Raw genomic sequence first — 14069 nt, 5'->3', positions numbered from 1 at the left:
AATATATTTGATTATGTCTTCCATTTCACTTTGTGAGACTTGTTTAAATTTTGCTTGCATCTGAAAAACCATTATAATAACGAATATTAATTATTAAAAATATGTTACGATTATAACATAATTATGTATTGAAACCATAATATAAATACATCAAAAATACTTTTCAAAAGTTAATCGATTAAGACATTAACTTTATATGATAAGTGGATGAGCCTTGGTATAAATAACTGCAGATCATAACTTTATAAAGTATTAAGATATTTTTTTCTCATAAAATGAATTTAAAATGAAAATAGTTTGGTTGCTAGCAATTATAGATGGCGAGGTAATTATGCTTTATAACTATGATACTAAGTTAATCGCCAGTATTACTGGGCCCCAGTATATCTATACCTACTATAAATATATGTTGTGTAAAATTAAATTAAAAAAATTAAAAACTTGAATAAAATACAATTTGGGGAGCTTATAGTCGTAGTTAATGTAGTGTAGAATTCATATTTTTCTCTGATAACATAGGTTATCATTATAATATTATAAAATATTAATAACATTTTATATGTATACATAATCTTACCAAATATAACTGAACAAGTTGTCAAGGTTGAAAATTTCTTTTTTCCTTTTTTTCCTGTGTATGAAAAGTCAGCAATTTGTCTTTAAATAATTTACCCATGATCCTTTTAACCACAGCCTTAACATGTTTACCGCCTAAATAGGATACCTAGTTAACTTACCTATATAATAGAAATGCATAAAAATTGAATAATTCTTAATTTATTTTTATTTTGGAATTAAATATTATAATCTTCAGAAATTTGTTCTTCAAATATTTCAAGGTCTTTTAAGTTATCTAGTGATAGTGAATAACTACCCGTCACGTCTGTTATTGGTGAAGAGGATTTATTCATAGTATCAGACAAGTCAGACGATGACTGTATTTTTTCTAAAATACTTTCCATTACATCAAATTTTTGAGTAAGATCTCTTTGGTTATTTACAATTCTTCTAAGTTCATGTTCTATGAAAGACAGAGTATGGAGAACTTCTTTTTGAAAATCTTTACCTATTCATGATAAATAAGAAAAATATAATTATTGATGAAAGGGATATAAATAACAAGCTAAATGAAAGTACAAATTAGATGAATATTAACAGCATAATCACATAAAAGTAAACTAACCAAGTTCAGTAGTTGTAATAAGACCTTCTGAAGTTACTACCAATGATCTAGACGCCGGCGGTGTTGCAAATATTAACTGTGGACTTTTGTTATTTGCTTAAAACAATGTATTGAGTGTTAACAAGTTTTAATTTGTATAATAAAATTATATTGACTATGTTTGATTTCAGCCAATCTTAGTGAATTAGGATTGTCGTTGTTGTTACTACTAGCTGTATAATTATTTTCATTATAATTATCATCACCGCTGATTTTATAACCTACCAAAAAATAAATATAAGCTTTTCATTACTAAATAAGTAATGATTTTATAGCTTAAAGAACATATTAGGAAAATTGAATTTATAAATTATCAATATTTGCTTAAGATACACCAATAAAATGCTGAGTTTAAGAGATCATTAAAATAAAAATATGATACAATTCTATACATTTTTAAACATAAAATATTTTAATAAATACTTATAAGTTATAATATTATAGGTATGCATCAAATAAAAAAAGTATTAAGTATTTCAAAGGATAACTTTTTTTATTTAACCTTTCATAGAAATAAATACCAAATATGGCATTGTTTTACCACTTACTCATTATTCCTTTACCATAGCTTTTAATAGGAGATTCATTATAAGACAATTTTTTTACTTTTGATGACCTTTGAATAGAAGGACCAATACTAGTTTTTGGACGTTTAATGGAATTGATGGAAATGGATGAATTAAGCTGAACTTTCTCTGCTACAAATCAATAAGAATAAAATCAAACTATTTTAATACAAATTTGTTATTTTAAATTATACACATTTTAAATAAATAATTAAATTACCCTTTTTTTTGGTGATGGTGACCAGACAGCTGTTATTTTCAAAGATACCGTTTCATTAAAAGCTTCATCTTCAGATTCTAAATCTGTAATTAATTTTATTAAACTAATAAAGTATTTAAATTGACATAAATTAATAATTAAAGATAAGATTAATGCAATTTGTATTCCTAAAAAAATAAAACGTATTAATATGTAGGTTATATTATAGATATTCATGAATCATGATCATAAATATAAGACCATTATTATTATCAATTATGGTAAGAACTTGTTATTTTAAATTATACCCTTTTTTTGGCGATGGTGACCAACCTGCTGCTGCTAATCTTTTCAAATATAAGGTTTCATTAAAAGCTTCATCTTCAGATTATAAATTTGTAATTAATTTTATTAAACTAATAAAGTGGTACTTATAAAATTAAAAAGTATTATATTTACCTGGATATTCAGGACAATCAGAATAAGACTGAGTCTTTTTCTTTGCAAGTAGTTTTCTTTTTGATTTATCATCATCACCTGATAAATCACTTTTAATAGGTCCCATGTCTGCCTTTGCTTTTGCTGATATTAGAGATTCTAAAATACACTTAAAATTAAAAGAGAACTATTTGATTAAAATGTTCAATTTTAACTATTTAGTTTACCAATATTGTTTTTTAAAATCCTTGCTTCATAATAATTAAAATCAATTTCATTTGGGATAGTTTTTCATTCAGTTAATTTTGCTGCAGACAATTGGTTTTGAAGTCATGCACATGTACCATTTTACCATTTTACCCAATAGCTTGGTACTGCCTTAACAGAATTATCTTCAAAGAAATGTACAACTGAATAACTAATAACTATATATTGTGGTAAACTGACAATCAGGTTGATTGTATGGTTTACCAGGTTGCAGGTAGCAAGACCGTTGTGATGAGGATTTCTCCTTGTTGACTGAATAAAATTTAATTCGTTGAATTGTAAAAGACGTTTATTAAGTTTTTTGCCTATTGACTTATCCGTATTGCTCACAGTGTGCTATCTATATCCTGCACGCTTAGTTGTACAAAAAGTCCTATCGCTGTGTCCATGGTTGTCAATCATTTATTAGATAATACTTTCCTGTTTCTATTTATGCGTTGTGTACATAAATATATCTATATACATGTATATTTATGTACGATATACATATATATGCCCAATTCCCATTGTTTTATAAATGGTTGATGATTCGCATATAATATGATGTGGTCCTTTCAAATATTAGGTACACATGAAATTAACGTGATAGTCAGTTTATAATAAAAAAATTCACCGGTGACCCCCTTCGTCATCTTAGCCGTGCATTTGGATATTTCGCAATTGGTATATCATTATTGATATACATATACATACACATAACATTATTTCTTATTCCTTACAATTTATTATATCTGTCTGTTAACTACCTATTCTCTTTATTCGATTTACATTGTTGTAATAATTATATTTGCATTATTTATTATATCTGCATGGTATCTACTTATACTCATTATTTGGTATACGTAGGAGTAAACGGATATCATCCGTTACACCACCCCCTTAAAAGTTGAATTTTATGTTTAAGACCTAAAATTTAACTCCTTTTTGATTCCTATTACAAGCATCCTCCTCAATCACAAAGTTACATTACATTTTAGTTACATTTTACATTCATATAATTATGTTTACATTTTACAATCTTTTGTTACATTCATTTCAATACAAAGTTTTTCTTAATTATCTACAACCAATATAAGGTACAATACACCATATATTTGTTGTAACATCTTTTTACAACATTTCATTTATTATTGTTATTAGTACATTATTACAATTTTTCTATAGACTATTTTATTATCTATGTTAGTTACATTACATGATTTACAAACGTATATATTTCTCAATTAATATTTTTTATTCTATTGTTAGTTTCTTTAATACAATATGAGTGCTTAAAATTACTACAATTTATTTTCTTTTCATACAATATATATATACTATCTTTGATATGTATATTCCTCCAACACCATGTTATTATCCAATACCATGTTAATAATATTTAATTTATTTTTAATTTGTATAATAATTATATTTTCCATATACTTTTCTATATTTATTTTTAGTTTGTTAATACTTATTCAAATAATATCTTATTTTATCGCCTGATTTTATCTTATTTTATTGCGGACCCATACCACAAACACACTATTCGATTAAAGTTATGTTATATTTTCTTCAGTTATTTTATTTTCAGGGAGAACAAGCGTGTGTCTAATACAACAAATATTAGTCCCTGTATCAATAGTTATTGGCACATAATATTAAGTTTAGCACGAATAAATAAAGGTTCAGAAATATGATTGATTTTGTGAGTAATTGCTGGTTTTTTAGCTGACACCGAAGGGTAACAGTAAGTGTCAGAAAACTGTTTAACCTATTTATTGGTTTTTTTGAATCGAAAATTGTCTAAAAGTTTGTGCTGAATGTCCTATCATACCACATAGTTGACAATTAATCGGGTTTTTTTTAAGTCGACAATATTCTGTGGAATGACTGTTTCTAGAGCAAATTGTGCATAGCATTTTGTTATTGTTGTTTGAAGTATTTTTGTTTTTAAAATAGCAAAATTCGGTGGTACGATTATTTTTAAAGCATATTTCACATTTTTTTTATATTTTTGTAATTTATTTTGTTGTTTGGCAAACAACTATGATTTTGTTATGTAGGTATAACAAAAAGGAATGTATAATGTAGGATAACTGTATGAGGGTAAGATGGGGAATTGTCCCGTCGACCCCAACTGCTTGTTAAATATTTGATAACTGATTTTCGAATTAAACGATGGCGGCGCCGCGGAAGTAATGTGAAAGCAATTCCCGCGGCGTCGTCGGTTCAAAAAGGAAAAAAAAAAATGGCATAACAAAAAGGTAAATTCTTAAACGGCTTCTGTATTACAACCTACTGTACAGCAGAGCGACATCCACTTTTTAGTATTTGTTGTTATAGTGGCAACTGAAATACATCATCTGTGAAAATTTCAACTGTCTAACTTTCGCGGTTCATGAGATACAGCCTGGTGATAGACGGACAGCGAACTAGTTCACCCCTGAATGGAACAATTATTTTAAAATGTACCTACGCCTTTCATTCTATCATTATCAATACCAATAGGCATATGACAAGAATAACGTCGTAGCCACATAGGTAATGATCAAAGATGATAATAAAATATAATTTGCCAACATTTTTAAAACGTTACTATTAAACATTTACCTACATATTTATGCCTTCACGGCTTCACCGTTACATTTTACTTTGAATTAAAATACCAAAAAAACCCCCAAGAGAATATTATAATATAGATTTATTTATTTATTATTATTCATACTTTGCCATATACTAGCACTCTAGCACAGGACTCATTTTACAAATAACATGTATCTTTTAATACATACTTTATAATAATTTAATGTTTTTTTTAAAAATAATATACGTGCTCGTTGCCCAATAAGTTAGAAGATCCCCACTGTAGGAGTGTAGCCTAGACATATCGACAGCATTTTTATGAAATAAAAAAAAAGGTGGGTAAGTGGATGTCGCTCTGCTGTACAGTAGGTTACAAGTGGGTCACTGTAATGGATGGTGATAAATTTGAATTCAATGATATAATATCAATGTATAAGAAAAACGATTCTGAGCGAAAACGGTCAGTCAGCCTATGATATTACCAAGTATATTTGATGATATTATTGTGAATAAAGTAATTTATATATAACCTATTTACGTGGAGCCTTGTTTTAAATTTTCAATCCTTAGCAATAAAAGTTGAACATTTTATAAGTTTTTAACTACAAAATAAAAATTAAATTAAAAAATTTGATAAATTTTGTCAAAATTTGAACTTTAAATTCTTATAAAAAAAAATTGTGCCTGTGTATTTTTAATATTTTTCAACTGCTATTAGAACGATATATCACGAGCCTTTTATTAAATTGTTACGCTTTTTTACCCAACAAATAAAATTTTATTGATATTTATAGAAAAAAACTAAAAAAATGGAAACTTAAAATGTCCGTAAACAGCTCAAAATCAGTCAAAATATTTGGAAAATAACATGGTGTATAGAAAATGCCAATATAAACATTCAGTCAAAATTTTATGTACCTACGGTCATTTGTTTTAGAGTTGCACCAAAAACCAAAATCGATTATAATCTCGAAAACAGATTTTGCGTAAAAATTCCCGTTTTATATAATTTTTCTTTTGTTTTTCACGTCGCGTTTGTAAACTACTGGGAAATTTTTACTTTTGACTCACCGAAGTATCAGAAAACTTACTGTTGAAGAAAATCCAAGCACTTTTACTGTCCTAAAAGGTGATGACAGACACAAAAAAAAAATTAAAAAATTAAAATAAAAATAAAACACACAAATCATTTTAAATCAAGACATTCGCTTCGGTCAGAATCTAAAATAAACATACAAACGACCAGTTATAGTTGTTGTTGAGCTAGTTACAATGCTACTTACAAAGGCTGCTTTAAAATTTGAGCGGTTATAATTTAGTATTTATAATGTTGATAAAAAATTGTACCTTTTTTTTTAGTGATAGTGTGATACGCAGCCACTCTGGCCACTACTATAATGTATAATACATCTAAATTGTGCAATGTACCTACATATAATATACATACTATTTTTTTACAATAATTGAACAAATCATTGTTTTAGAGGTCTAATAAAAATAAATATTCAAATAGATCTTTATAGATACTAGACATATTATAGACCCAAGTTTGATGTCTCGTAAACCTTGACATGTTTACAGGGTCGATATTACGGTACCTAATTAAAACATTTTCTATAAATGTTAATACAATTTATTCTTAGTGGGTCAAAAATCTTGAAAATGTAATACAAGGCTCAAAATATATTTTTTACAATGGCAGTTGAAGAAAATTAAAATTACAGGAACAATTGTTTCTTTAAAAACGGGCATTTTTACAGAAAATCGGTTTTCCACAAAATCGATTTTGGTTTTTGGTGTAACTTTAAAACAAATTAACGTATGTACATCATATTGGTATGTTTTGTGGGATGTATAGTTAAATAGATAACATAAATATTCAATAATCTTATAATATCAAATATGAAATAAATATAATTTTTCAATTTAAAATAACTATAGAATTCAAAAAATATAAGTTTAAAAATCTTGACATGTTTCACATGGATACATAATATCCTTGCTGTAGTACGTAATAACAGAGGTCAGAGACACAGCGTATTAAGTTTAAATAAATGCAGTCCTAGATCTGTTGTCAGCCTCAATTCTTAAGCCTTCAGAGCTGTATATTTCTAGCGGTAATTATATACCTACTACTATAGAACGTTTTGATTTGTATTATATCACCTACCTATTATTTTTTTTATGAAATAATGTTAATTGGGTAATTTGTTCTTGATAACAGAATATTAAAACATAGTTTTCTGTGTGGGTATTGCAACTGTTAGTAAGTACTTCCACTATTATTAATTTTGAGCTTATTATTTTCAGAAAGGTTGTTCAAGTGTTGAACATTATATGTAATTTTACACAATATAATATTATGATATATTAACTAATATGTATGCAAATGTATTATGTGGGTTAGATTAGGTTAGGTAATTGTATCATTAAATTGTTGGTTCTGAAAAAATATTTTCCTGATTTTAATAGTTGCAGTTTTATATTTCCTGTGAAAAACGTATTCTTAAATTAGATTTCCAGATAATAAGTATTACTGAAGTTGTTAATATCGGAAAAATATCATTCCTAAGTTTGTTTGTTGCTGTTTTATACTTCCCTGATTCTGATAGGAATATAAATGAATGTTCCTTTTAATTGTTTGTTGTGAAAAATATTTTCCCTATTTTTATTTTCCTGATTTTAATAGTTCCCGAGTTTTATATTGCCTGTGAAAAACATATTCTTAAATTAGATTTCCAGATAATAAGTATTACTTAAATTGTTATTATCTGAAAAATATAATTTCTAGGTTTTTTTGTTATTGTTTTACTTTCCTGATGAAAGTATCACTAATCCTACATTCACGAGTGCATGTTCATATATTTTGGTTAACGATACGTGAGCGTCACCTGTATTTTTTTTAAACTAGAATATAAACAAAGTTTATATATTTAATGAATTTGAACGATTTCTAAGACATTCAAATTTATTTACTACTAGCTGACCCCGTGCACTTTGTTGCCCAGCAATCAATAATAATTATTATAATAGCTTCAAACCCCATGGCAAACATTCAAAAACAAAATCACTGTACTAGCAACTTCCGGGATTGGACTGGTTGGTCCTCTTCCTTTTTAAAAAAGCCTATCTTCTGCTCAGAGGTCTAATCTAACTATACATATAAAAATAACTGAATCCGTGCATTTTGTTGCCCATTAAAAATGCAACTCTATATGAATAATGTGTTTTACATATTACCATGGCAACCATTTATATACAAAAAATTCCATCAGAAATCTCAAAATAATATATAAATGGTTGCCATGGATATATGGACACACACAAAGACATACATTAATTTATAAATATGTATTATATAGACTAATAAATATTGAATAATTATGTTATATAATACAATTTTTCTAATATTATATTCCTATTAAATTTATTTGATTAGGAATAATAAAAATAAAATAGTGCAATTCTAGTGTTCCCGGTTCGACATAAAACAACAATAATATTATGATTACCACAATGTTGTATTAGTATTTAAAAATAAAATTGAAAATTAATGAATGTCAAGTTGAATGAGTTCCTTTTTTAAGCACAGAATGTGAACGAATTCAATCTTTTAGTGAACGTTCCGAACACTGATTATTGGTATGTTTTGTGGGATGTATAGTTAAATAGATAACATAAATATTCAATAATCTTATAATATCAAATATGAAATTATATAATTTTTTATAAAATTATTTTTAAACATTTTAGTGAGAAATATTTTTCTTTATCGTTATTTTCTAAAGCTTTCGCTCTACGTCTTTTAGTGGCTTCAGAAAGAGCACTTTTAAAATTGAGATCAGATTCAAATTGAGATGATTCTTTGCCCTTTTGCCCTTGGTATAATCTTCTTCATCATTTTTTTCTTTGTAACTTTCGACTGTATCATTATTACCAAGTTTATTGTTAGCTGTAGCTACACGTTCTTTATCATCATCAGAAACATCGCTGTCTAAATTGTTCTTTTTAAAATCACCTGTAATATAAGAAAAAAATGAATTATTTAATCATTTATTAAAAATTCATAAATAATAAAGAAATTTACTGTATTATTAAAATGTTTTTATTTAATTATAATAAATAATAATAATAGTAGTTATATAGATGATTGATAATAATAATATACTATTTGTATATTATTTTTATCTTTTATTTATCGAATAATTTAAGGAGAGAAAATATTGTTAGGAGTCAGGGGAGGTTAAATCATGATATATTTATATTTAACTACTAGTTGGTGACCTATTTGAAATCTAGAAATTTATATATATTTAGTAAATTTATAGTGAGATTAGAGTTGTCATTCGTCTCGGTTTTGAATATAGCATCCAGTTGTTCCGATAATATAATGTTTCGGGACAGCCCATTGATCAGGTATCAAACTTCAGTAATTTATACTACCATTTTGTCATTTTGTCTTTTACTAAACATTTCTATTAGAAATACTATATATTTTTGATAAATAATAATGAATATTTGATTGACCGACAAAATCTATTTTAAAATTGTTTTTCTACTAAGTGGTAACAATTATTATTGAATATTTTCTTTGTTTTCCTACTCCCTCTCTACAATTATTGTAATCAATTATCGTTAATTAACAATTTTGTTGGTTATTCATTTTGATTTGTAACGTTGAGTTAGTTTTTGCAGTACAAACTTATGTTGTAGAGTGCTGACCATTGTGAGTGTTAATTCTAGTAATGAAAAAATAATGTGTTAAAAATGGTTGATCGAGGAGGAGTGGTATACATTTTTCATAAATATTATAATATACAAAATGTTTGTCACGGTTTAAGTACAAAAAAATTATGGCAACCCTAAGTAATATCAATCAGTCACTAACCCTCAATCAGTCACTAGTAAGTGACTTAAATTTTCATAATAATAATTGAAATTATGTAGTTTTAAAAACAAATCTGAGTAAAGTTGATTCTATCAAAATAAATTGATAGATTTTTTTTAAAAAAGATGCTCACTAACAATTGTTGTTTCACAATTTTATCAAAACTACTGACAAATAACATTGTTAATGTGCGAGTATTGTTGAGTATAGAGGTGCTGTACGCTGTGTGTTACTTTTAAAATTTAAACCACTTCTCTTAGCAAGTGTATAAAAAGTCATACATAGTTATGTTAGAATGTGATGCATGCATAACCAGTCTTCAAAATATATAAAAGTTTAAATAGATTTAAGAATTCATTACCTTTTTTAGACTCATTATTATCATTATCATCACTGTCTGCTTTATTTTTAGATGCCAATTTCTTTTTCACTTTCTTTTGCAGCTGGAAAAATATTAAAAATAGATGTAGAAAAAATATAATAATTAATTTTAAAAAAGAATGTGATAACTAACAATAAGGACTCGGATCAATTAAGAAAAATCCAGATTCAAGCAGACTAATCTTCATTACTTATTTTTTTATAAATATTTAATCATAAGTATATTAACCATTTATAAGTACATGCACACATTTTAGTACTTTTTTAAATGTAAAATTTTAATGATTTTACACTCCTTTTCTATTTGAAACAGTTAGCTTATTGTTGAACAAATATATTTTAAATGTACAGTTAAATCCGAAGGAATATTAAATATTCAGTTAGGATAGAGAGAGAGATAGAGAGAGAGAGAGAGAGAGAGAGAGGGAGAGAGAGAGAGAGCATTGAGCACGGCCAATTGACTAACCAAAAATTTAATTTTCTGTTATCAATAAGAGAACAAAAGTGAAAAAAATTCTAGTTTATCCTCTATATAAGTTTTAATTTATATATACACAAAGGTAAGTTATAGTATTCATCCAATATACATTTTTTTTGTTTTATAGTAAATTATTCTATTTGTTTTTGCTTAATAAAATTGGGCAAAATGAAGTATAAATTAATGCTCAGTAAACTATACAATTATTTTTACCAAAGCATTAAATTTTAATAAGACGCTAAACCTGCATGCAATACATAGCAAAAACTGCTTTGCGATGGAAAGAACAGAGAAAACTTAAGTCATAACTAAGAAATGAAATTTGGCTATGAAATATCGTTTTTATTTGTTCGATATCGGAACTAAGAAAAAATGTTATTCAAGTTTGAAAAACACAAATCAATCCCGAGCAACACAGTTTTTGCTATGGTGTATATTTGTAAGACGGAGACAACATATAAGCATATGAGGGTGTAGCATCCTCTTAAATCATTTAATAATTACCTTGCATTTCAATTTTAATTGCTTCCAAAGCTTTAGCTGCGTCTTCTTTATAATATTGTTGTAACAGATTTTCTCTAAATTTGTGAAGGATAAATTTAATTCATATTCAAATACATTAAATGTTATTCAAAAACTATAATCCTTAATTAATATCAAATTTTTTCACTAATAATTTTGACATTATTATATATTGACATTATACCTATACTCTGTTCGCCGAGAGAAAACGCCGCGGCCCGATGAAAATCGGTTTGTTCTGCGCATCCTCTCACAACATCCACCCATAGCTGCCGGTGGCAGGAAACGACTGCCGACAGGAGTCGCTAGCAATGGCATCGGACGCCTATTGTCGTCGCGACGACCAGGCATTTTGGAGGGATAAATAGAACCTCATCGAGCAAGCAGCCGTCAGTCTGCATGCGCAGAACCGGCGTGTTCTCTTGGAGAACAAAGTATAGGTAGTATCATATATACTACTGTTACATACAAAACAAATTACTGATTTTGTTTTTGGTAAGGTAATTTAAATTATAAATAAAAAGTAAATGTTAAATTATACCTATCAGAATCTTGTGGAGCTAAGACATCTTCCAAAAGTTTTTCACCATCATCCATTAGTAAATAATAGTCTATTTGATCCAAGTCAATCATGAGTTCTGAATCATCGTCTGCGATTCTTCTAGACTTAAAATAAAAATCAGCCATTTCCTTAATGTCATTACCATATTGTGTAAATCTATAAAAAAAATTATATTAAATAAAAGTTAGGTAAGTGTAAAGAACGGAGGCATTATAAATCAAAGGGTATGCCTGGAAGAATATTGCAATACTAAATCAGACCTAAAAATTATGAATGATTACAAACACAAAAATAAAACAAAGTAAACCGTGTTATTAACAATATACCTTTTTAATGATTTTAGTTGTTGCCTTTTTTCTTGAGCTGTATTGTTTTGAACAGTTCGATCCATTATTGTAACGTATAATATTGTAATCACCAATAGAAACCAAGACTATAAATAATTCAGCAAAATTAATAAATACTAATGTAAAACCTTAAATATTGGGTGAGCAACTTACAATTAATATTGTTGTTCACTGACCCTGGTAGTTCACTGAGAAAACTATTCTAAAACTGAGAGAATATAATGAACAACGCCGTCATCATGATAATATATACTAGATAGCAGTTATCGTGAACATGGCGTTTAAACCATAGATAATACATAATGTATTATCTATGGTTTAAACACAGAACAGTGAACCTTCAGTCTGTGCATGCGCTAGTAACATATCATAAATTGAAAACTCTTATCAGTTATCATGTTATCTATACAAGTATTTAATAATTTCATTGATATGGCATAATCAGATATTTTGTATCAGGTAATATCTTATATTATTTATATAAGTATTATTAAGTAATATTTTCAATTATTAAGTTTTTGTGTTATAGGAAAAAATTGAAACTAAATATGATGAAAGGAAACCCGAACTAACAACTCCTAATAATTACAAAAGATTGAATGCTTTAAAAAAAGAACTGAAAAGTAAATAATAAATTATCATATTATTTACTAAAGCTAATATAAATACAAATTATAATAAAAATATTAAGAATTCTTTCAATTGTAATGTAATACATAAAAAATAATTGAGTAATAATAATAATAATCAGTCTTTAGATTTCATAAATTAAAATGTATAAACGAGATATAGTATAATGTCCCTAGAAAGTATAAAATAGTTTTAATTGTTGTTTATTGATAATAGTTTATTATTTTATTATTATAAATAGTTTTATGAATTAATTCCAGATGCATATTGCAATTTATTCCCAGTCCTTTTCAACCTTAACAATATGCCCATAATGTTGCTCTATTTGCGGCATACATTTGTTATAAAATATATTCCAAAGTCTTTAGTTTCAGTATCATTCATCATTTCAATAAAAACATTTTTTGAATTCAGTTTCACTGGATATTGTCTGAAGCATTTTTAATTTATCATTTTAGTATTGTACATAAAAGATAAATACTAGATCCAATAAAAATATTGTATGTAATAAAATGTTTAGGATTACCATGACAAATTAAAAATGAGCTATTATTTATTTCCACAGATATATATTTGTATTAGGTAATACTATTCATAATTTTTTATGTAAACAGTGACAATATGTTTTTTGAAAAATAATATAACGCCTAATTTTTATTCATAATTTAAATATATTTTTTTTATTCTTTGATTATCTAGAAAGGAAATAAAAGGTCAAGAAAATACAAAACAAAAATCTTACATAAAATAATAAAATATTTTATTATGTGCTATACTTGAAACATTTTACTCATGTGTAATATTTAATTTATCCTAATAACAAAACAATTCTGTATTTGAAGAATCATTATTTATGTAAATACAAAAATATATAGATTGGCAATCTTTCGGATCCAGTATACTATTATCCATTGCATGCTCACTTGAATATCCGCGTGACATTAAGTTTGGCTATATAGTATATTATAAAAGTATTACAGGAAAAAAATAAAAATGAATTCCTC

General features: G+C 26.5%; 1 protein-coding gene and 1 pseudogene across 2 annotated transcripts; both read right to left on the bottom strand.

Annotated features, from left to right (window-relative positions):
• Positions 1–1824: 1824 nt before the first annotated feature.
• On the bottom strand, positions 1825–3081 carry LOC132935757 (uncharacterized; annotated as a pseudogene).
• Positions 3082–9015: 5934 nt separating this feature from the next.
• Positions 9016–12726, bottom strand: LOC132937322 (uncharacterized). 2 transcript variants are annotated; one of them, XM_061004150.1, is made up of 6 exons: positions 12589–12726; positions 12415–12521; positions 12068–12244; positions 11509–11582; positions 10507–10588; positions 9142–9275 (listed from the first exon to the last, which is right to left on the bottom strand). In XM_061004150.1, exons 2-5 carry the CDS (start codon positions 12477–12479, stop codon positions 10554–10556), a joined length of 351 nt encoding a protein of 116 aa, XP_060860133.1. In that variant the 5' UTR covers positions 12480–12521; positions 12589–12726; the 3' UTR covers positions 9142–9275; positions 10507–10553. The 2 variants fall into 2 exon arrangements, with proteins under 2 accessions (XP_060860132.1, XP_060860133.1); XM_061004149.1 differs by lacking the exon at positions 10507–10588 and having other exon boundaries at positions 9016–9275.
• Positions 12727–14069: the final 1343 nt, after the last annotated feature.

This window comes from Metopolophium dirhodum, chromosome 1 (assembly GCF_019925205.1).
Source record: "Metopolophium dirhodum isolate CAU chromosome 1, ASM1992520v1, whole genome shotgun sequence".
Lineage (NCBI taxonomy): Eukaryota > Metazoa > Arthropoda > Insecta > Hemiptera > Aphididae > Metopolophium > Metopolophium dirhodum.
Note: the sequence above shows the minus strand (reverse complement) of the source record. Positions and strands in the feature narration are given on the sequence as shown.

What these genes read in the sequence shown, in the direction of transcription:
- LOC132937322 (XM_061004149.1), bottom strand. Translation starts at nt 12,479, where the DNA reads ATGGATCGAACTGTTCAAAACAATACAGCTCAAGAAAAAAGGCAACAA. An exon ending in CAACTAAAATCATTAAAAAG is followed by an intron (nt 12,245 to 12,414) that starts GTATATTGTTAA and finishes TTTTTTTTATAG; the next exon opens with ATTTACACAATATGGTAATG. An exon ending in GCTCCACAAGATTCTGATAG is followed by an intron (nt 11,583 to 12,067) that starts GTATAATTTAAC and finishes TCACAAATTTAG; the next exon opens with AGAAAATCTGTTACAACAAT.